We start from the raw sequence: 22,236 nt of genomic DNA on the forward strand, positions 1-22,236 counted from the left end.
ATTATGTGCGCCAGCTCTGTGGGCGCAGGACGGGTTGGTGATGGCCGGTAATATTCTTCTTGTGCTTCTGAGTCATGAAGTAAGAGTAAGGCCGAGTTCTGATAACATGTAGAAGACATCCTGTGACAATAGAGTCTGGGGGGGTGATGTTGACGTGGAGCTTGAGAGAGCCGACACATTGATCAAGACCTGGCGAGCAGCATGACGATCGTGATCGAATCAATGCTCGGGGCGGAGCCCCAAATGCGGTATCCCCGCCATCACATTGTGCACGTGCATTGCTGACGTAATTCAAAAATTCCCCGCAAGGCCTGCAGGATGGTGCGGGCTGCAGCGACGTCCGCTCACCAGGTCTCATACTCCTTCCGCACATCATCCTGGGCTAGCAACATGTCGACCAGCGGACTAAAGGCCATCTCCCCCGTGCCTACGGCGGCGGACTTTCTCGACATCGTCTTGTCCAAGACGCAGAGGAAGACCCCCACGGTAAGCAGGACAGGAGCAATTTAGGAGACCTTTACATTGAGCATAGTACTCTAGGTCATCCACAAAAACTTCAAGATCAGTCGTATACGAAACTTTTACATGCGCAAGGTCAAATTCACGCAAGATTCATTCGATGAAAAGCTTAGCGCCATCTTGGAAGAATTCCCTATGCTTGATGTGCGTTCCACCAATTCTTATGAGCTGGGTAGGGTCAGGTTTAACAAAGTGTGTACAGGACATACACCCATTCCTGTCTTCCCTTATGAACGTGCTGTACGATAAAAACCATTACAAGCTCGCTCTCGGTCAGCTTCGTACCGCGAGACATCTCATCGACCAAGTCGCAAAAGACTATGTTCGTCTTCTCAAGTTCGGTGACAGCCTGTACCGATGCAAGCAGCTCAAGCGGGCTGCACTGGGTCGGTTAGTGAGCATGTTGCTTGTGAGATGATATCCTAACGGCAGGCTACAGCATGGCTACGATCATGCGCCGACAAAAAGACCCACTTGCCTACCTCGAGCAAGTGCGCCAACACATTTCCCGTCTCCCCAACATCGACCCCACCGCCCGTACCCTCCTTATTTGCGGTTATCCAAACGTCGGCAAATCATCTTTCATTAACAAGGTCACCCGCGCGGATGTCGACGTCCAGCCCTACGCCTTCACCACCAAGTCCCTTTTCGTCGGTCACCTCGATTACCGCTACATGCGCTGGCAGGTGATTGACACGCCCGGGATCCTCGACCACCCGCTCGAGGATATGAACACGATCGAGATGCAGAGCATTACAGCGCTCGCGCATCTGAAGAGCTGCGTGCTCTACTTCATGGACCTCAGCGAGCAATGCGGGTATAGCATCGAGGCGCAGTGCAAGCTCTACCACTCCATCAAGCCTCTCTTTGCGAACAAGCCGACCATGCTAGTGATCAACAAGATCGATGTGACGCGCCTCGATGACCTCTCCCCGGAGAATCGCGCGCTCGTCGAAGAGATTATCAACAGCGAGGGCGCGATGCACGTCCAAGTCTCGTGTTACACTGATGAGGGTGTCATGGAGCTCAAGAACAAGGCGTGCGATGCGCTTCTCGAGCACCGGGTCGACCAGAAGCTTAAGGGTAACAAGATCAACTCGATCCTTAACCGTCTGCATGTCGCGCAGCCGAAGGCGCGCGACGACCTCGTCAGAGAGCCGTTCATTCCTGAAGCAATCAAGGAACGGAAGAAGTTCGACATGAACGATCCTGACCGGCCGAGGTTGGAGAAGGACATTGAGGCTGAGGAGGGCGGGCCTGGAGTATACAATATCAACCTCCGAAGTTCGTCTCTGTTATTGACAGTGTGACTCACGGCTGACCTTCGTCTTTCTTCACCAGAGAACTACATGCTCGCGAACCCTGAGTGGAAAATGGACGTCATCCCGGAGATCATGGACGGCAAGAATGTTGCTGACTTCATTGACCCCGACATCCTCGAGAAACTCGAGGCGCTCGAGCGGGAAGAGGAGAAGCTGCAAGCAGAAGGCTTCTACGACAGTGAGGAAGACATGGTGCGCATCGCCGCTCATCCGTTAGTTTGTATCTGATCTTGTGGTGATAGTTTGACTCCGACGATGAGCGAGAAGCTGTAGAGGCGAAGGTCTCCCGCCAACACAAGCTTGTCTCGCAGAGCGGCAAGAAGGCTATGAAGAACCAGGCGAAACTCCCGCGGACAGTAGGCCTGCGGACGATTACCGAACTCACGTCCGAGCTCACCAAGGCCGGCCTCGACCCCAGCCGCATCCAGGAGCGCGCCGAGCGGCTCGCGAAGATTGCTGGCGCGAAGCGGAAACGGCAGCGCGAGGAAGAGGAGGCGGAGATGGACGTCGACGAGGACAAAGCCGCGGAGGACGAGGACGAGTGGATGGACGTCGATGGGGAAGAGCGGCCGACGCCAAGCAAGCGGGCGAAGGCGAATTCGGGCGCTGTCATCACAAAGGGCAAGCTGCCGAGGACGGATCGTCGGTTGGGGGGTATGCGGGACGAAGCTGTACGTTACTTTTTCGGAGGTGACGGGCGCGTGCTGACTTGTCGCGTCCTTCTCACAGCAAGCATCGAAAGCCATCAAGCTGCGGGATCTCAGTCACAGAAGCCGCAATATGCAGGCCAAGGCCGGAGAGAGCGACCGTGCCATCAAGACCAAAATGGTGGGGAAATTCATTTCTGAGATCGAGCATTCATTGATGTATTGTTGTGCAGCCGAAGCATTTGTTTGCTGGCAAACGGAAGATGGGCAAGACAAATCGCAGATGATCTTTGCCTTCTCCGTCATTGTGTACTATCTCGCTGTTCATATTATCTTTCCCACTTTTGCATTTACTTATGGATGGTTGACATCGTTGACATCGCTGCTCGAATGTCTGATCTGTCTACAACGAAAGCAACACTGTATTCCAGTTCCAGCTATACAGATAAGCCAGCATTGGCGCAAAGCAACTCGAGGGTGAATAGTACACGGTAAGAACAGCAGTTGTGTTACGAAGAAAAGGTTGGCCACACGGATGTGGGCGCAATAAGTAAATCCAAGTCTATCGGAGGCTGCACGATGCGAAGCATACATAAGAATGGGGAAATGGGATAAGATTCAGTGATGATATAGGGAATGCCCTGCGACACCCCATCGTCAAGGTAATGTAACTAAAAAGTACAGTTTAGCAAAACATCAAACAGCGAGAAGACATGAAACATGAGACATAACAGGTCGTGTGGGCATCAATCCCAGTCTATGGCGATTCCGCCAGGGCCAGATTTCGCGAGGCCAATACCACGCTCGGCCTCTCTGCGCAACCACCTGAGCGCGCGCTTGTCCTCCTGTAGAAGGGGCTCGAGCTCCTCGAGGCAGCGTCTGTTGTGGGTCTAGGGAAACCAAAAATCAGTCAGTGAGACCAGAGCAGAGCTACATTCAAGCGCGTCGGACGGACCTTGAGCCACTGACGCTCCTCCTTCGATAGCATCACGTCTTTGACCATCTTTGTCTGGATGGGTACACATGTCAGCCGTTCGAATCCAAGCCACACCCGACCGTTGAACTCGTTCTTGGTCTAAGAGGGTAGATATTAGCTCAGGTATGCTACATCGAAGTCGTTGACGTACCCGGACTCTCTTGACGATGAGAGCGGACTCAATTCTGACACCCCATTCACCAGCCTTGTCTGAAAGACGGATCAACAGAATGTCCTCCGATGTTCAACGGACATCACTTACAGAAGCCAGGCTCGTTCGTCACGACGTGTCCAGGAACGAGTGGGACAGTTGAACTGAAACCCTGTGGGCCTTCATGGACAGTTAAGAAGGAGCCGACTCCGTGACCAGTTCCATGCTGTTTACGATAAGAGAATCCGGTCAATTGTCTCCAATGGAGGCGATGTTCACACAATCACTCACCCCATAATTGAGCCCGTCTTGCCACAAGGCTCTCCGTGCCAGCACATCCAATTGTTGGCCACTTGTTCCCTCAGGAAAGATAGCGCTATCAATGGCAATCTAGTGAGGCACGACTATGAGCCACACAGGCTAGTAGTTTGAGGAATCGATGACTTACATGGCCCTGCAATACTCTGGTGAAGCCTTCGCACTGGGCTTCAGTAGGCCTGCCGAAGTGCACGGTTCGCGTGGTATCACATGTGCCGTCCAGGTATTGTCCTCCTGAGTCACTGCGGAGGCCGGTCAGACTAGCCACTAAGCATATGTGGCAAGGGATACTAACTTCAGATATGGCGTCTCTCGATCGATGAACCGTGCAGTAGACTTGCGAGGGGTGTAGTGCGGTAAAGCTGTAATCAGGTGATCAATCTCCGCAGACCAACTGCACACTCATTGCCGCTTACCAGCATTCGCACCACTGCCCGAGATGTTCTCATACGCAAGGCCCATGTAGTTCTTCGCTTGACGTCGGTATTCCGTGAGACGCCAGGCGGCCTCGTACTCGGTGATCTCAAAGCCAGTCTGAATCTTCTCCTCGATCCATGCGAGGAACCGCACAAAGGCAGCACCATCCCTGCGATATGCGTTGCGCAATCCTGCAAGTTCGACGTCGGTCTTCACGGCTTTCATGTTGTCGACTTCTGATGGCAGTACGGTATAGCGGAAGCCCGTCAACATGAGGGATATTGCGTAGGACGTTTCGGGTGTTATGATAACCTAAGTGTATCAACGTTATGAGTATGAGCACGGCGTGCATTGCGAAGCAGCGACAGACCTTCCCTTCGCCCCATGGCTTGAGACGCAAGAAGCTCCAGATTTGGTTGTACTCTTTCCTTTCGACGCTGATCGAACGCAGATATTCGTCTACCTCAGCAGACACCTTTGCAGGCTCGATAAATAGAATCGCCTCATCCAGACTGACGAATAGATACGAGTGGAACACAGGATTGAAAGGAATATCATCGCCGCGCAAGTTGAGGAGCCAGGCTACAGATGGCGCTTCCTTCAGTAACGGCTACGTGTGGGCAATATGATGATGGTGACTCACCGATATTGGGAAGAGAAGATATCAGCGTGGCAACCTGCATCTGCGACGGCTTCGGCTCGGACTTGGAGTATGTCGGAACGGAGGGCGGCTGCCGACTTATCCACGCCCGTAAATCTGCTAACTTCGCGCTTGCCTCCATGCCTGTGAAGCGGTGCGGCTGCACGAAGATGGGTTCCCGGGATCGCGACGGCTTGCCATCCCATATCAGATCGACGAGATTCTGAGGCGGGTAAACAAGCTTGGAATTCTTCCCAATCAGTGCTTGATTCAATACTGTCGCCGTGTGGTGAGAGACCATTCGCGAGTCAATTCCGACGCGAACATCCCGAGCCCGTTCAGTAAGCCATTCGATCCAATCCTTGGGCCCGTCGACATGACCAGCCTGAACGAGATTCCAGTTGTCGTCAAGCTCAGTACGAGCCTGCACCCAGTAGCGAGAGTCCGCAACCATGTATGCTGTGGTCTTCGAAACAATAGCCTGACCAGCAGAGCCGGTGAATCTGAGGGTGTAACGTCAGTCGCGAAATGAATGAACAGAATGAGGTGGAGCATACCCAGATATCCATTCTCGTCGCTTGTCACTGACAGCAACGTACTCAGAGCCGTGGGCATCCTCCGTCGGGATGACGCTAGCGAACGTGCAAGATCATTTAGCTTCCTCATCAAGAATTCATCAGAGATTGTACCTACTAATAATCAAGATCGTCCTTCTTCATTAGTTCTCTCAACGCGTTTAGACGGCCGGAAGTGTCGAATCTCTCAGGAATGGGATCAAGATCGTTGACCTTGCGCTCATAAGCGGAGCCCACAAGCGTATCGACCGAGTCTGCGGCATTAAAACGAGGCCGTCTGCTCCCGCTCCCTCCAGATCTGGGCACCGACCTGCCTGTGGAGGTCGACTTGTAGGTATTAGATCGAGACGCAGGATTAGACTGTGGAGGTAACGGATTCAGATACTCGATGCCACTGGAGCCCTTTGATCTGGTAGACGGGCGTGGTGACTGGTACAAAGGGAGACCGCTGTCCTGCGATGGGTTTCGCGTCAGGTCCAGCGAGGCTTCGGGCTCGTCGTAAATTTCTTCCTGCTCTATTTCCTGCTGCCTCTGGCGCTCCTTCTCTTTCTTCCCGGTACCCCATCCATACCCATAGGTCCACTTTCGCTGCACCTTAGCGGCCGGCGCCGGAGCCTCACGAGAAGGGGCGATGGTGCTCCTGCCTTTGGTGGTGTTACGGCGGAGGACCGCAGGCTTGACCTCAATGGCTTCATTGCGCTGATTGCGGGCTGACTCGTAGGACTCGGTCTCGCTCGAGAACGTCAGCTTCTCTGCACGAGATGTGAGGGTCGCCGTAGGAGAGTATTCGCCGCTAGGATGCTGTGTCAGTCGGGCAACACTGGATCGTGTCGAGCCCGCATCGTCATGCTCCGAGAACGTGAGACGGCGGCGCGACTTCCCGCGAGAGAACGGAAAGCATAGCGGAGGCGGCGGCGGCGGCGGTGGGGGAGGCATGGGTGTCGCAAAAGAGGAGGTGCGATGGCCCGCTATTCACACTAGCCGATGTGAGGTAAGGAAACGCACACGAGGCCCTGGGTGCAAGAGCCGACACGCAGTCGAGAATCTTCGTGCCAAAGTCTCCCTGCCAGGCCCGCCACGTTGCGTGAGATTGCCTAATCAGGAAGGCGCCCATACGATACCCGAGTGCGCCGGCCCTAAACCCCGATCAGGCCCCTCGCAGCATATCCGCCTCACCGATAGAGTCTGCGCGCGCTCCGCGATTTCGCGACTCGACTAGCCGCATTGAAAATGCATGCATTCGAAGCTCCAGATTAGCGTTGGCGAGGTGCCAGCACCCCCAAAGGTCTGCGGCGTCCCCAGATTAGCAGGCCAGCTCCCACGGGAATGAGCGTATTCATATCTTGTTCCGAAGATATAGCGCTGATCACCCAAGATGAGCTACAGGAAGGAGCGGACCGAGCTGGAAGACCAGATGGACATTGACAAGTGCGCCGACGACTGTAGAGGTAGCATGTGACGCGCCCGAGTAGACGCTTACCGAGCACAAGCGCAAGCGCGTTATATGCACATAATTGTCCAGCTCTTGAGACCCTAGCATGATAGCCAATGTCGCCGAGTCGTGACCCTATTCCGGCCGCCAGAGGAATGACTGACTGAGACTCCAGAAGAATACAATTCAGGAGCGAACACTGGCCTCGTTGTAAGTGACGCAGAGAAGACACTGGCGTCACCTAGATTTCCCAGAGTAATAGAGTGACCGCCTTCGGAAGTTCTTGACGCCGCAGCCTTGGTCTTATGAACAGATCCCGCGTCCAATAGACAGTCGAGGAAAACGCTATCGAATCTGGTGCAGCAGTCGTGAGGGGGGCAGGGGTAGCAATACTCCGACCACAGGAAGACCTGCGAAGACTGGAGCACTGCTCAGATGACCCTAGACAACAACATGTCTTTCGTGAGCATGGGAAGACGAGCTGTATCTGGAACGAATGACCGTAGCCGTGCGACCACAGCCCTTCGCAATAGACGAGGTGCTTGGTCCGCCCGCTTCCAGGTAGGGCTCGCACAAAGGCTCCGGCGGGACCGAGAACGCAGCAAGAAAGATGCCAAGGACAAGACTGTCACTTCGGCGGAGACATCAAGTTTGCCGCAGGATTTGTGCTGGTAGACACAGCATCTCAACGTGTAGAGCAGCACGAAAGCGCACCAGTAGCCTGCCAGCACATGCCATTCGAAGGGGGACACGATCTGCAGTATGCAATCTCCTTGCTGCAATTACTCACCCTTCTAGGTATTGTATATACGTGCTACTAGATGGCGTGTGATCAACGAGGCTCTAGAAGACTTCATTCGTATGTTATATTTGAGGTACACACCTTGTATGCCTATCATAAAATGAATGACTGCACATAGCTTCGTAAATTGGGGAACATCTGGGTGGACGCAGATTGCGTCTCATGTGTACACGTGATTAGAAGGTTTTCTGACGTTGATTAATAGCCGTCATTTCATGAAATTAGTACCGCAGCAAGAGATCCAGGGCTAAGGGTAATGGCGCGAGCATATAAGATGGGATGGTCATATGGGCTGTGCCGCTCACACGTACGGAATATCGCGATTCCCTCACGGCGCATATGCTTGCGTGGATTGAAGATACATCGGTTAAACTGCACTTCGTGTACGAGAGCGATCAGTCTTTCCATGGGGACCCCTAGTACAATGGACACGTACCGATCTGAATGCCATCTATGATGCAACGTACGCGCGCCAAATGGTGGAAGCGTCAGCAATAGAATAGCCGCAGTTTGCTATCACCTGGGCTTCTCTTTCGTAAATCGCGAAGAAGATGTAGCACGACGTCAGACGTGAGCAATACGCCGTTGAGGCGGGTCCAGCATGCTGCACGTCACAGATTGCACTGCCGTCTGAGTCCGTTTCTGACAACATGCGGATCCGTCCTACCGCGCAGAGCGATGCGAAGAGCATGAGGATAGAGGGTAGGGGTTATTAAGGGCGTGCACGGCGATGTCAGAACTAGGTCATTAGTAGTGGCGCGGGAGTGTGGACATGCGCCAGGTCGTTTTCGGACAGATGCCACTGAGCGCGTCGGGGTCACGTGGAAATGCGATCTTGAAATTCAGATCTATCGGCTCGCATACGTCACCATGGTCAAGTGCTGTTCAAGTTCTCAAGTTCTCAATCCTACAGGTTTATACTCTATACAGTGTAGGTACATTGAGAGTGCGATTCAACCTCCAATCTCTTTTAGCAATGGGCACCACACTCTTGTACGGAAACACTCCTCAATGTGCAAATCTCATAATGTCTTTGTCCTACAATTGTCGGCTGGACAAGATGCGCACATCGAATTAGGTTGTACGTAAATATTCCGCGCGTGTGGAAATCCTGTTTCTCTTTTTTTGTCGTTGTAGGGCGGGGGGTGAGCGGATCCCCTTCCCTCTTCAAACGTGGAGTTGAACTTGGTAGTCTCCAGAAGCGGCGGGAGCAAGCGAGGCTTCATGATCGGCGTCGAACTCTTCCCATAGGATGAATAGCTTTCTGCGCATGCTTTCACATTGTGCCACTCGGTAAAGGCCCCGAAGTCATCAGTTTGAGAGTAGTTTAACTCCGGAGCCTTGCCGCAGCTTTGGTGAAACCGCTTCCGCCGGAGTTACGCAAGGACACCCAGGATTTAATTTTTAGTGCAAAAGATCAAATAATAATTGATTAAAAAGTAATAGCACTTATTTGATTTTTCGCACAGAAAGATTCATCCTTGCATGCAGTGCACCCAATTACAGTAGGTACCAGATATCAATAGCATAGGATCACCGCTTTCACGATTCCGGCGCTAACCATCTCACTAAGTCACATCACTCAATTGCGTGCTTGAAAAACTAGCGATAACTCATGTTCACAAAAGTTCAACTTATTTTGTGTGGGCCTGTTTTATATACGGCCACGGTGCTGTTCCAAGGTGTAGCTTTGTTTACTTTGATAGTGCTATGAGGCAGGTGCTAGGTTCCTCCCACTAAGCCAAAGCAGAAGATCTCGTAGGCCGCTCATCGGTGATTGGCCGTCATCTGCTTGTATGTTTGGGCACCTTGTGCCACTAGCACAGTCCCTCTTTACCGGTACGTGTTCGGCTACCGCTAGGATGTGAGCTGTCTAGACTCCACTACGACTCATATACACCACCGACTCCATGCTGGCCACAGCTCAAACACAGGGGCGTGGGCTAGCCACAGAGGTCGAATCGATCCTTTCAGTCTAAGTGGATCAATCTAGAGCACTCCTCCCTCAGCTTTCTTGCAATTTCAGACGCATATGCGTTGAGTTTCCACAGGATGAAAGAAATCAAGAGAGAGATGTGCTGGTTGTAGTATTACAGCCTTCCAGGAGTACAACAGCGCGCCGATGCGTATGCTCCATGTTACAGGGGCCCATTCGAGTGAAGTCGTCGAAGTCGTACTTTAGATAGTAATGCGCTATCTGGGCTGTAGGTGCGAGACCATGTCAAAAATATACTCAAATAGACATTAACAGCGCAGACCTACGGCGTTTCAGGTAGCTTCGCTCTCACGCGTTGCCTTTAGGTTATATTGAACATTCTTCCGATATTTGGTGACAAGATCCGCTGCGATCTGCACATGAGCGTTGGCACGGATTATTTCCTGTAGATTATGTATATGAGTCTTGGAGTAAAATGCGCTGGTCGAGAATCCCACCTCCAGGCAATGATTGAGCTCCACAATAGTCTCAGTACATTTATCCTGAACAGACTGTCTTTACAAGCATGCAAGCGCGACAATCGTGGAGAACGTACCGCATTCTTTGTGATGCGCTGCAGTAGCACGTTCTGCCGTTCTGCATGGGGATTCTCCATAATGAGAAGGAAGCGAAACGCCAGTCTCAACCGTAGCCCGCGAGCGCTACGCCACAGACGCGATTGTTTGGCATTGCTTGGTCGGCGAAGAAGTTCGAACCTGATCTTGCACTGGCACTGACCAGTACTTTGGGATCCTGAGTTTTTTCCGAACTGAACTTGAACTCGCTACAGATAGTCTCGTGAAAAAATGCGTTGATTTTTCTATGGGCAACAAGTTAAGGATATCCTTGTCTGTGAAGCTAAGTCACGCGTTGCTTGGTAAACAACTTGACTATATATCAACGTCAGCAATGTTTCTGAGTTGCTGACCGTATCTCAAGCACATATATACTCCAGTCCGAGTTGATTATAATGCACGGTTAATCCGTGTCGCGTATGTGCCCCAAAGTACTCATACCTTTGTCAGGACCGTGTACGTTCCCCAGCCCACTCGCTGGGTGCTCAGGCACAAGTGGGATGTTAGCTTCGGAACAAAAAGATCTTCACTTGACACAACTTTTGTACTGATCCGCGACGACCTAGCTACGCCGGTGAGACTCGCTTGGTCTCGCGTAGAAAGCTCTGGCTGCTCAGGTGGGATCTCTCGTCTTTGAACGATACCTGCTACGCGCCATTTCCGCAATCAGAAAACTGCTATGGATCGCCACAAGATATTCAATATCCCCAGTGGGCCGTGGTCCACTGCTCTGCGATCTGATTTCATGGCGCGGCAGACAACGGAGCCGGTGATGAAGGCGACGATGACCGAGCGCTCATAACTGCCCATGTCGCGGTAGTCATGGTAGATCGAAGGTCCCTGGCCTATGCACGAAGTAAACATCAAGGAGTATCTAGGTCGGGAATCAAGCCTTGACCCCTTGCTGGCGCGGTCAATGCTTTTTCGTGCAAGTTTCCATGTCTGCCTTCAATTTGAACTACTGGGTTGGCCTCTTGTTTTCTGGGATAGCGCTCTCTACCCTGTGCGTACCCAAGTTTGCATGACACAGAGATATTGAAACGTCATCCCGTTCACGACCAGTCTCTATGGCGTGTCCTGTGCGCAGATGCTATACTACTTCAAACACTATCCAAGAGACTCACGGCTCATGAAGGGCTATGTGCGCGTAGTGTTCTTCACTGACTTCCCCGCTTGCTAACCGGCATCGCAGATTCTCTTGTTGTGGTAAGGCAATATCATGTCCCCGATTCGCACGGCGCTAGAGCTCATGACAGGGTCCTTGATACGACGAGGACGTGTGTGGACACCGCTGTATGGGCTAGTTGTACCACACGTTGAAGATTTTACTGAGTACCCTTTCAGTCGCTGTGGTTCTGGTTGATCCAAAATCACGCGCAAGCGAGCGGACTTATGGTCATCCCCGTGTGAGTACTATATACTCTCATCTCTTCAAATACCAATGAGACGTGATCTGCAGTCCGTTCGCGGTGAGTAACGATCGTTTCGACGGGCGACCTTTTAATCATCTACGCCGCACATGATCAGATGGACTTCTTGTTTTCGGTCAGTTTTATCATCCGTCTTTGTTGTGTACTTTCCTGATTTCTTTGTCAATAGAAATTGACTATCGTGGCCGTCCATGGGTACGAACGTTCTATTTTCTATAATTCAAAGCTTTGACTGCATTGCGTACCAGCTTCTTTGTCATCAACATATGGAAACGTGCGGTGTATCGCCTTGTGGCTCGAAACAAAAGAAACTCATAGTCCTATCCTAGTTCTGAAAGAGCACCGCTTTCAGAGGGAACTCACCTTCTTGGCGGTACGTTACAACGCTACTAGACACTGATCACTATAGCCCATATATCATTCTATCCCACAGGTTATCCTGGCTCTACTGGCATTCTGTACGTTCTGCTGTCCTTCTTACTCCCGAATATATGCTCAATATTTGGTGTAATAGCATGTGGCATAGGTGCGTGTTTTCAAACTTCCAATGTGTCAGGTATAGTAACCGTCTATTAACACACACCAGGGCAGACGGTTAACATATAAGTCGCTCTGCAACTTTAGAGCGTTTTGATGATGACACAATCAAATATAGGTTCTCTGATGATGATGCGACTACGACAATCGCAAACAACCTGGTAAGCCAGATCAATGAGAATCTGAGGCTCTCGTTGTGAGCCCCCGCTCTAGGTCTCGGGTGTCTTGGGATTGGCCGCTGCATTCGCGGCCGACGTTTATATCACGGCTGCCTTATGTTTCGTATTGTACGGGCGCCGAACTGGTTTCCAACGGTACGTTTCCCCACTGCAGCTTTTCGAATGGTCTCTCACTCCGGAGAACTGTGATAGGACGGAGAATATCATTGTGCGGCTCATCACTTACGCGGTTACGCGTGGGATGTTCACTGCGTACGTGACGCCTTTCCGCCTCAACAGTTGCTTCAATGAACACCGAGTTTGTTTTAGTCTATTCCAACTCGCCGCATGCATCTCGGTAAGGATTCTACCTGATATTACACGCATGCTACTTGATGGCACTTCTCAGTTCGGTGCATCAGTCAATACCGCTGTCGTGCCTTGGGCACTGTTCATCATCCCAGGAAACTCTGGTGTGCCACATCTGCACGATGAAGAGTTCGGTGCGGCTAACTACTCAAACCACAGTCTACGTCAACTCGCTGATGGCTACGTACGGCATCCTATTTCCCACGCGATGATGCCATACTCAGCTCAAGATATTAGTTTGAACTTCCGTCACCATGTCGCTGACATCGTATCTAATAGTCAGAACAACCCTCGAGAGAATATGGAGCTGCACAATGTCTCTGCCCAGTAAGTCGTTCTTAGATTCCCCTAATTCATTCGTAAACATTTCTTAGCGGGATGCATATCGCGGCGCGCATTGCTAGTCTGGAGGCTCAAAAGTTATCAGGAAACACTACAAAGATTGTGTTTTCTAAGGTGTAAATAGGCAGTGGTGCAGACATGTATACATCGAAATAGATGGATCCCACAGTCTTACGATGTACCTGCAATCACTTTACGTCTCTTCCGTTCTTACCACAATTACAGGGCGTGGTGGTCGTCGTCATGGCACAGAAAACATAATTTTAGCTTCAATTCGGAGATGCAGAAGAGCTCGTCAGTACAGTAGTGCGCTGATCTCGAGTCATCATGTTGGTCGGCAAGGTACAGTTCGGCGCTGGCGCGACGTGCCGCACGCGAGGACCTTCCGCGCCTCCCCTACCTAGGGGAGCGTGCTTTGTCCGCCTGAAAACTGTAGGGCATTGACACCTAGCGCTGGGCTCAGTTTTGAGTGCTTCCGTCCGAGGGCGCGGAGCCCATTGTTAAGAGCTAGCGGAGGCTCGTCTACACTCTACTTGTACCTACGTTGTATGGAGTCTAAACCCGTCGAATTAAACAAATAAATAAAAGGTACAGTTCGGCTGTAAGATTCGGGGTCTGCCGCATGCAGATTCAGATCGACGATGGGATCGCTCCAGTGCCCACTCCCATCCACATTCAGACCCACTGTGGTATGCGTCCGCCATTCAACTATAAACCGTCTAGGGTGACTTGGGACACCTGGCCTTGGCGCTGATACTCTTACAGTCCCGTCAAGCCTAGGATTCAATAGTCTTAGTACGCCGTACTCGTCAACAAGTCAGCGAGTATCAGTCGGCAATTGCGCTGATAGACAAGTCGACATTGCCAATGCGGCAGCAAGAAGATGGCAGATCTAAATTTTGCTTCTTTGCCAAATGAGGCTGCCCGGGTCGCCGACCTCATGACCGAAGTGATGGTACGAATTAACAACGATTCCCATGCTCGAGCGTCAAAGACTCAACATAGCAACAAATGCGTTTGGGCGAGTTCCCCGTCCACTGTTCATGGGCAATAGCAGCTATGTTAAGTATTCCACCCGAGTGGATATTTTCTATGTCGCGTAACATTGGGTAATTCATCGTAGCTGCCGTCAGGTACGCGGTTCGCTTGCTTCTGGTATACCACAAGGATTGATCATCAGCGTGTGTGGGAGGAGACTTCAGTCTAACCGGGAAACCGCGCGATCGTGTCTGCTTCTCTGCTAAAAGGCCGAATCGGAGGGCAATACTGTATCGAACTCGTCAGCCATGTCGCACACGCCCATTGAGAAGATTGTTCAATCCAGCGATGGTACCGCTATCTGGGCTGAAGCCGTCGGTGACCCAAGCAAGCCGAGCATTCTTTTTGCACACGGCCTGTGGCTGTCGGCGGGTGTCTTTGACGATGTCTTCCGTGACGAACGTCTTCTTGACAATGCATATCTTGTAAGAATCCCCCGATTTCGAGGCTCCGTCACGCTATATATGTCCTACAGGTGCGCTATGATATGCGAGGCCACGGCAGGAGCGGTAAGCCCGCGGAAGAAGCGTACACGTCCGCGCTGCTTGCAGACGACTATGCGGCGGTCCTTCGTGCATTCAACTTACAGAGACCATTGCATGTTGGCTGGTCAGTCCAAGTTTATCGCGGGATCGCACGGTGTCTGATTGTTCTACTGCAGGAGCTACGGAGGTGATCTTATTGGAATATCAAGCGTTGTGGCTACTGCTAACGGGAGGCCCAGCTGCGATTGCTACGGACGTGTGCGCAAACATAAGTCCACCTCCAATGTCCGGACTCGTCTTCCTCAGCTCTTTGCCGTCTGTAGCGCCCGAGGTGCTCTTTACCGTTGCGACCCCAACCGTGGTCGGTCTGCAACCCGGCCTCAATACCACAAGCGATGCCGCACTCTACGCGCAAACGAAGATCGATCTAATCGACAGCCTCTTCGCCGATCCCGACAATGTTCCCTTCGCCCTTAAGACGTCCTTGATCGGCCAGAGCGTGATGCAGCGAGCCGCGCTCGGTGGTGTTCTGCTCTCGCGCGCTCAGGACCCTGCTAAGCTGTTTGAAGCTGGCAAGGCCGGCATGCCCCTACTCATTTTACATGGCACCGGAGACAAGATCATGAGCGGTGATGGCGCGGTCAAGGCGCTGACACCGCACTTTTCTGACATGGATGTGCGTATGTACGAGGGCGCTGGCCACGCTTTGTTCCACGACAAGCAGGACGAGGTTATCACTGAGATATTGGTGTTCCTAAAGCGTATAGGCGTGGGTACTCCTTTTGCGATCGGGATGATACACTCTAATTGCATTCATGCAGGAAAAGACAAAGTGAATTATACCCAGTATATACCCAGTTCACTTACAGGTCGTGATTTGTGATAGGCGATGTTCATCTATGAGGGAATACTCGTCGTGATAGTGTCCATATGTGACACATTTCAAAAATACACTCTTGAGCCATGCACTTTGGATTTCCAAAAATGGCACAAAATGAGACGCATCCCAGGCCTTTTCGAGGCCGCAAGACAATTCCAATCATAACAGAAGGTATCCGACGACACTCGGGCGTGTTGACTCAGACATCTGCCAATGAGAGCGGAGGCGATCTGGAACCAGCGATTCAACTACCCAACGCCGGTGGCGAGCGATCTCGCCACTAGTATCGGGTATCGGAGCACCTGCGGCGTCTTGAAGGCCACTGACTTACTCATATACCGTCTTGCAATGTCCTCGGTCGGATATCGCTGACCCTTCGTAGTCGACTTCAATGAAAGCAGCATGGCTTACTTCAACGCCGTCATCTTCTCCGTGCTCTTCATTTATCCTCCGCCGTGTATGCCTGTCTTATGTATACCTCGGGCAGATAATTCGGCTGCACATCGGCACAAATCATGTATTATTTTCGGGATTACCAAAACAACAGCTGGATCCTGAAGGGCTACGTGCCCCCTTTCTAGTGAGCATCGCCGATTGATCTTGAACCCCCCTAGGTTGTACTTGGGAATGTAGCATCCACAGATCACAGATACGCTGGTTCCTAAGCCTGATGTGGCATAGACTGCATGTTTATTCTTGGTCGAAAACCAAGCCAACCTCGCAGTCCTGGAAGTTTTCCCGAGTGAGTGAATCTCATCAACAGCTGCATACAGCACGACTCACGGGCTCACGCTCCCCGCAGAAAATAATGATAATCCTTGTAGTCAGTACAAGCGTATATGCCTTCTCACGCCATCGACGCCCCGTGGGACTGCAGTAGCTCCCAGCAGGCTCTTTGCCAGTCACGTTCGGAGATGTTGGTCACTCACTTGGGCATGGCACACAATCCTATCGGAGACCGACCGTATCGTCTTCGGCCGTGAGAGTGCACAACAGCCGCGGGCGACATAGGCAGACTTTGACGGGGGTTGAGCACAGCAATCGCGGTATGTCAGTCACCACTGTACTTTGACGGACGCAGTTGTACGTCGCAAAGCGATCTCTCTGCTCGTGACGCATGTACAGGCGTTGCCCGACGTGGCAGGGAGACGCGCTGACATGGGACATATGCCACGGCCTGAGACGTACGTAGGCACGGGCACGCGCGCTTGGCAGGTTCGGTCCGCGTTCGCGCGTGAGTGGGAGATGCAAGGACGCTGCTGTGGCGCCGTTGATAGCGTGACGCGCCCATCGCGTCGCAGGACCAAAGCAACTACGCGCGTATTCAGCCCTCTATGCAGCCACGCATGAGAAAGTGGTTCAGGGCGTGCAGGCTCGGTGATGACAGGCCCAGAGCGTATCATGCAGCATGATCAAACGAGGAGCAGCGCGTCTGTCAAGGCCCATCACGGGCTCTGCATGGTCGCGTCATCTGCGGAAGACAATTCGTGCCTACAACACGTCCCTGAGGCCCGCGTTCGACAAGAGCGAAGTGCCTTGCACGTCCCTCCTCCCGCGTCCGGGCCAGCTACGGCGACCGCACCCAGCTAGCAGCGAGAGCCAGATTCGTGCGCTGGCGCCGCATCTCTGAGCGCGGGCGGCGTCGCTGTCGAGATCGAGCGCTAGGGAGCCGACCACCGCCACACAAAGTGCAGCAATCCGACCCCGTCGGATAGGCACGGCACCCGAATGGCGACGAGGATGAGCGGACAGTTCAAATCGACTGTGATCGTGCATGCGGATGCGAACTCCAACGCCGGCCGGCTCACCTGCTCGCCCGCATCCCTCTGCCTCCCGTCAATCCCAGGCAGGGAGCACACCTGCCGTCCCAGAAGCCAGAAGCCAGAAGCCAGGAGCCAGAAGCCGACCAGCGGCATACTGCAAGGAGGAAGGTGCGGCGCGCCGCCCGTTCGCGCGCGCGGGCCCCATGGATGACACGGGCATGCGGCATGCATCAGCGGCGCGGGCTCTCCTCACGCACGAGTAAGAGCCAGAGTCGCGCACCGCACGCGAGATGAAAATGCGTGCGGCATGCGATATGCACGCGGCCGACACGGGCGCGCAGCCGGCGCACGCGCATCCCCTTCCCGCGTCGGACGGTCGGGAGATGCACGCCGTCTCCGCGCTCCTGCCCCTCGCCGCGCCGCGCCGCGCCCGGCTCCGGCAAGTCTGCCTTCCGGCGCCGTCGGGTCGGGCTACCGTGGGCCGTCGGTCGGCCCGCCGTTGGGACGCGTGTCAACGGGCCACAGGGGTTCAGGTCGAGTCGGACAGCGGACAGCCGCCCTAGGGGGCGTTCCAGGGACCGTGCGCGCACGTGCCTGCGCGCCGCAGATCGTGGCCACGGCGGCGGTCCACGCACGCGCGTGCGGCGGTGTTGTGTGTGTGGTGTGTGCGCATGCGGGAGGGTACATAGGCGTGTCTGCGGGGAACGTGGTGTTGCACGGTGCACAGCGCGGGGCGCGGGGATGGCTGTGATTGTTATTAGCATGAGGGGGAGGGGAAGGGGAAGGGGAAGGGGGAGGGGGAGTGTATATTCGGGCAGTGTATATCCGTGCAGCGTATCTGCGGCGTGCGCGGCTGAAGGGACGGGAGGCGGCGGTCACCCAGCAGCGAGTATGGGTATGTTTCATGTGGACGGGGCGATCACGCGAGGCGCGGAGCTGCTGAGAGCGGGGATCACGGCGCGGATGGGGGCGGTGTGCGCTGTGACGCTTGACGTTTGTTATAGCATCTCGAACATGAAGAACCGAAGGGAGGCAGGGACGGAGATGAGGCGGGTGTGTTTGTCAAGATATCCCAGAAGGGCGCGCTCAGCCATGCCTGTCCGCGAGGGTGAGCTGCGAGCACTGTTGGGAGGTCCAATAGTCATACGAAAGTGTGTTTGCAATGACCTAGTTCTCGGGCCTCATGATCGATCACGACATTGGGTTAAATTCGGTCTTTGAACTTCGGATTCGCTTACTTACTGTGGAGTACGGGGTTTTGCAAAGTCGATCAATTTTGCAAAACACCGTGATCTCGTCTTCTACCTTAAAGACTGTACTTCTGACACTTGTATGACATTATAGACATACATTGTAGTCTACTTGTGAAGCCGATTGAGGAGAAATAGATTTGTTGTGGAATGGGAGCCTTAAGACACTTTGTATGGCTTTCTGCAAATTCTTGATAAGACAGATGTACAGTGATTATGAGCCGTTGTCCCCAATCGAACATCCGATTTAGTATGTTCCAACCATGCCTTTCTTGATCCTCCAGCCCAATATGCTGTCAATAGAATGAATCGCGGTGTGTGGATGGTTTGCAAAATGAACGTGACATTCCCTGCCACCATGCGTGATGATTCAATCCCCGCCCTCAAACGTGATTGCAGATGACACGCTTGGTCGCGCTGTTGCAGCTTCTGCCACGGCGGAGTTTGAACTTGCCGCCGTGAGTGACAGAGTTTGCAGAACTACCGCACTTTAGCTGCTTCCAGCCGGCACCTCTCTACTGCTCGCAATTCATCATGGATTTCCTTGAAACTTGGTATACGAACTGCCAAGACCATTAGAAATGATGCCTGATTGGTAGAACAGTAGCTATTTTTCTCGCTCGAGCACATAGGCCCAGGCATCAAAATGTTTTGCAAAACCCCGTACTCCACAGTACCACAAAGTTGGAAAACCCGCTGTGTTTTGCCGATTTATCGGTGACGGATGTTCCGGCGTTCATGAGTGATCTATCATGGCACTGCACGATGTGGGATGATGAAACCACGGAATGGAAAGAGGCGGCTGGTTATGTGGGAGGTATCCGAGGTCTATAGCTTCGGGTGTCGAACGGTTAGTTCCTGCAAAGTGGAGTTCATTCCACTCCAACTGACCTGGTCGTAGGTTTCCGCGAACACACGCTCATCGGGCGAGTTCGCAGGAGCGGCAAGGACGATGGAGCGTACCTTGTCTTACAACGGATATGTCGCAGTGTGGCAGATGAGGGCACGGCCTGAGACCAGCTAGCGCGGCCAACAGCGGCAGTAGCTGACATGTCAGTGTGGGAGACACGAAGGGAGATGACGGTGCGCAGCAGAGGTGGAGTATCTTTGAGGGTGCTGGCGAATATGGGCGGGCATCAGCGTTGCGATGCGCGTTGTGTGCGAAGCCATCGTTGTTGGGTGTCTTGCGAAGGCGCTGCGGCGAGAGTTGCCGTCAGGTCGGTTAGCGCGCGCTGGTGTACGCTGCAGCGACCCTGCCAAGACGGGCGAAGAAGAGTCGGTGTCCGCGGTGGGGTCGTGCCTGCCTGATCTGGTGCGGGGCGGGCGATCGAGAGGCCGGGCGTCTGGGCCCCGAGACTGCGGAGCACGTGGGCGCGAGTAGGATGGGTTCCTTCTCGCGTCCCTCGACGTCAGGAGTGGAGCCTGGAAGAGCCCTGTATCCCGCTGCCAAGCCTGAAATCCAGCCATGGCGTCCCGCACGATCATGTCTCAGACCACACCGCGTCTGTCCTTCCTCTCCTCTCGCCCACCATGTCCAAGGCTCTCCTCGGCCTAGGCCACCGCCCACTCCCTGCCCGCACTCTCGTCGCAGCCCTCGCCGCCTCCCTCCTCGTCTACGTCCTCTACTTCTCCCCCTCCGCCCTCCGCTCCCTCTCCTCCGCATTCTCGCCCTCACATCCCTCCTCTACCTGCTCCCCGCGCGCGTGGGCAAACGGCTCCTGGACCCCCAAGTCCCCCTACTCCGTCCCCGACCATGGCGACATGCGCATGCACTCCCCCGACGACGCCCTCGCCTTCGCAGGCTTCGAGGGCTGCGCCAGCAACCGCGAGTTCTACTGGCACCTCGCCGCCGACAATGAAGCCCTCTGGGACCGCTGGCCCAGCGTCACCAGCTGGCAGTGGTCTCCTGCCGAAGACTGCGACGTCCGCCCCTTCAGCGCCGCCGCACTCATCAAGGACATGGTCGAGAACGGCGGCTGGCTCCTCATTGGCGGTGAGTATGGGTCCACTGTCGATCCCTCCCATGATCCGCCTGCGCCCTTGCATCAGGCGCATCTGTCACTTTTGGCGCGCGTCGCCCTCACCGACGCGCACGCTGAGCGCAGGAGCGGCTATAATACCGCCTCCCGCTGTACCCTGCTCTTTGCGATCAGGTTGAGCATAAATTTTCTACGTCTTCTATCGTGTGTCCAGCCAACATTTTTGGTATTTCTTTGCGTATGTCGTCAATGGCAATGGTCACAGAGTCCGAATTTTGTCGGGATCTGTGTCCATTTGGTTTTATAGAACCTGGACCTCCCTGTGGGCATCAGCCGTTGCGCCTCTCCCGCATAATCGGCAAGACATCGGGGATACAGCTGATCCTACATGCCCAGCGCGAGACGAGATACTGCATCGTCGGCCTGCCTAACAATACTAGCGACTAGCGCAGTTCAGTAGCGCGCACCGTACCCCTCCCGTACACTTCGCTGATCCCACACCCGCAGATTCCGTAACCGAAAACCACTTCTTCTCGCTCTCCTGCGAACTCTACCCACACGTCCTGGCGACGCCCGACTACTCCTCCGGCGGCTCCTTCGACCGCGCCTGGCCGCAGCACCTCTACCTCTCGCCCGCCTCCCCGCTGCTCCCGCACCTCGCCCTCCCACCATCCTTCGACGTCGCCAAGACCCCGCTCGTCACCTTCCGCCGCGTCGACCTGCTGCTCGACCAGGCGGAGCTCGAGGCGCTGTACGCCGCGACGCGGCCCACCCTCGCCGAGGCGCGCCCGCTGTTCAGCGCGGAGCAGTTCTGGAGCCTCGGGCCGCGCGCGTACGTGCGCGAGCTCTTCCTCGGGGCCTTGCCGGAGCACAACTACGGCACGCTGGTCATCAGCACCGCCGGGCACTGGACGACGACGCTGATGTCCGGGTTCGCGGACGACGCCGCGCCCGGGCGCGGGATCGACGGCGTGCTGGACTTTTTCGGCGACGCGATGGGCGTGTGGGCGCGCGAGGTGCAGGGCCTGCTGGACGAGTGGGCGGCGAACCGCACCCGCACCCACACGCGCTGGGGCGGGGGCAGGGCGCCCGCGAAGAAGCAGGTCGTGGTGCGCGCGTACCTGCCCGGGCACGAGGACTGCCACGACGAGCGCGAGCCGTGGGCGGTGTGGAAGCCGTTCGTGTGGGGGTGGTACAACTGGGCGAGCATCGGCGAGTTTAATCGGCGGTTCGAGGTGCGTGTGCCGTGCGCGATGGGATGGGATGCGATGATGCGATGCTGACGGTATTGTGATGTGTGCGCGCAGGACGTGCTCAACTCGACGCGCTACCCCGACATCCACTTCCTGCCGATCGACCGCCCGGCGCTGCTGCGGCCCGACGCGGTGAGTGCCGCTGACTCCCTCTTGTTATCGACGAGCGCGCGGCTGATTGCGTTTCTGTGCGACGGGCAGCATTCCGCGGGCGACTGCCTGCACATCATGACCGGCGCGGGCGTGCTCGAGGGCTGGACGCACTATATCTGGCACTACATCACGCGCGAGCTGCCGGGGTGGTAGGGCGGGCGGTGGGCTCGAGGACGCGCCGCGCCGCGCCCTGTTGTTGATGCCGCTGCTGCGCGCCCCTCCTCCACCACCACGCTGGAGTGCGCGGGAG

The 22,236-nt window shown here is 54.5% G+C and overlaps 6 protein-coding genes across 6 annotated transcripts; 4 read left to right on the plus strand and 2 right to left on the minus strand.

Annotated features, from left to right (window-relative positions):
• The first annotated feature begins 355 nt into the window (after positions 1-355).
• POSPLADRAFT_1165885 (hypothetical protein) lies at positions 356-3,048 on the plus strand. The gene is made up of 8 exons (XM_024487899.1): positions 356-486; positions 541-663; positions 722-909; positions 959-1,803; positions 1,861-2,033; positions 2,084-2,512; positions 2,571-2,669; positions 2,722-3,048. Exons 1-8 carry the CDS (start codon positions 391-393, stop codon positions 2,773-2,775), a joined length of 2,007 nt encoding a protein of 668 aa, XP_024342663.1. The 5' UTR covers positions 356-390; the 3' UTR covers positions 2,776-3,048.
• POSPLADRAFT_1177350 (hypothetical protein) lies at positions 2,841-5,913 on the minus strand. Its single transcript, XM_024488492.1, has 13 exons — positions 5,684-5,913; positions 5,548-5,622; positions 5,073-5,493; positions 4,994-5,033; positions 4,721-4,932; positions 4,350-4,662; positions 4,229-4,295; positions 4,064-4,175; positions 3,907-4,005; positions 3,727-3,841; positions 3,616-3,674; positions 3,444-3,563; positions 2,841-3,378 (listed from the first exon to the last, which is right to left on the minus strand). Exons 1-13 carry the CDS (start codon positions 5,707-5,709, stop codon positions 3,235-3,237), a joined length of 1,803 nt encoding a protein of 600 aa, XP_024342664.1. The 5' UTR covers positions 5,710-5,913; the 3' UTR covers positions 2,841-3,234.
• A 4,154-nt stretch (positions 5,914-10,067) lies between these two features.
• On the minus strand, positions 10,068-10,390 carry POSPLADRAFT_1131962 (hypothetical protein; the record flags this gene model as incomplete). The annotated part of the gene is made up of 3 exons (XM_024484154.1): positions 10,068-10,178; positions 10,233-10,277; positions 10,331-10,390. The coding sequence occupies 3 exons, from the start codon at positions 10,388-10,390 to the stop codon at positions 10,068-10,070; spliced, it is 216 nt and encodes a 71-aa protein (XP_024342665.1).
• A 1,303-nt stretch (positions 10,391-11,693) lies between these two features.
• Positions 11,694-15,591, plus strand: POSPLADRAFT_1131928 (hypothetical protein; the record flags this gene model as incomplete). The annotated part of the gene is made up of 11 exons (XM_024484149.1): positions 11,694-11,755; positions 11,809-11,818; positions 11,949-11,974; positions 12,028-12,053; positions 12,132-12,152; positions 12,213-12,249; positions 12,435-12,477; positions 12,530-12,630; positions 12,805-12,832; positions 12,884-13,170; positions 15,015-15,591. Coding segments are annotated over 11 exons (1,218 nt in total), but the record flags the coding sequence as incomplete, so codon positions are not given.
• A 1,405-nt stretch (positions 15,592-16,996) lies between these two features.
• POSPLADRAFT_1043458 (hypothetical protein) lies at positions 16,997-18,739 on the plus strand (the record flags this gene model as incomplete). Its single annotated transcript, XM_024478316.1, has 7 exons — positions 16,997-17,195; positions 17,435-17,519; positions 17,586-18,012; positions 18,113-18,170; positions 18,211-18,323; positions 18,356-18,459; positions 18,709-18,739. The coding sequence occupies 7 exons, from the start codon at positions 16,997-16,999 to the stop codon at positions 18,737-18,739; spliced, it is 1,017 nt and encodes a 338-aa protein (XP_024342667.1).
• Positions 18,740-20,368: 1,629 nt separating this feature from the next.
• Positions 20,369-22,139, plus strand: POSPLADRAFT_1131781 (hypothetical protein; the record flags this gene model as incomplete). Its single annotated transcript, XM_024484131.1, has 4 exons — positions 20,369-20,594; positions 21,088-21,815; positions 21,888-21,965; positions 22,035-22,139. The coding sequence occupies 4 exons, from the start codon at positions 20,369-20,371 to the stop codon at positions 22,137-22,139; spliced, it is 1,137 nt and encodes a 378-aa protein (XP_024342668.1).
• Between the last annotated feature and the right edge of the window lie 97 nt (positions 22,140-22,236).

Source organism: Postia placenta, assembly GCF_002117355.1.
Source record: "Postia placenta MAD-698-R-SB12 unplaced genomic scaffold POSPLAscaffold_2, whole genome shotgun sequence".
NCBI classification, from domain to species: Eukaryota; Fungi; Basidiomycota; class Agaricomycetes; order Polyporales; family Adustoporiaceae; genus Rhodonia; species Rhodonia placenta.

What these genes read in the sequence shown, in the direction of transcription:
- POSPLADRAFT_1177350 (XM_024488492.1), bottom strand. Translation starts at nt 5,709, where the DNA reads ATGAAGAAGGACGATCTTGATTATTA. An exon ending in CGAGAGACGCCATATCTGAA is followed by an intron (nt 4,176 to 4,228) that starts GTTAGTATCCCT and finishes CGGCCTCCGCAG; the next exon opens with TGACTCAGGAGGACAATACC. An exon ending in GACGAACGAGCCTGGCTTCT is followed by an intron (nt 3,675 to 3,726) that starts GTAAGTGATGTC and finishes TCCGTCTTTCAG; the next exon opens with ACAAGGCTGGTGAATGGGGT.
- POSPLADRAFT_1165885 (XM_024487899.1), top strand. Translation starts at nt 391, where the DNA reads ATGTCGACCAGCGGACTAAAGGCCATCTCCCCCGTGCCTACGGCGGCG. An exon ending in CGCAGAGGAAGACCCCCACG is followed by an intron (nt 487 to 540) that starts GTAAGCAGGACA and finishes ATAGTACTCTAG; the next exon opens with GTCATCCACAAAAACTTCAA. An exon ending in GTGCCATCAAGACCAAAATG is followed by an intron (nt 2,670 to 2,721) that starts GTGGGGAAATTC and finishes ATTGTTGTGCAG; the next exon opens with CCGAAGCATTTGTTTGCTGG.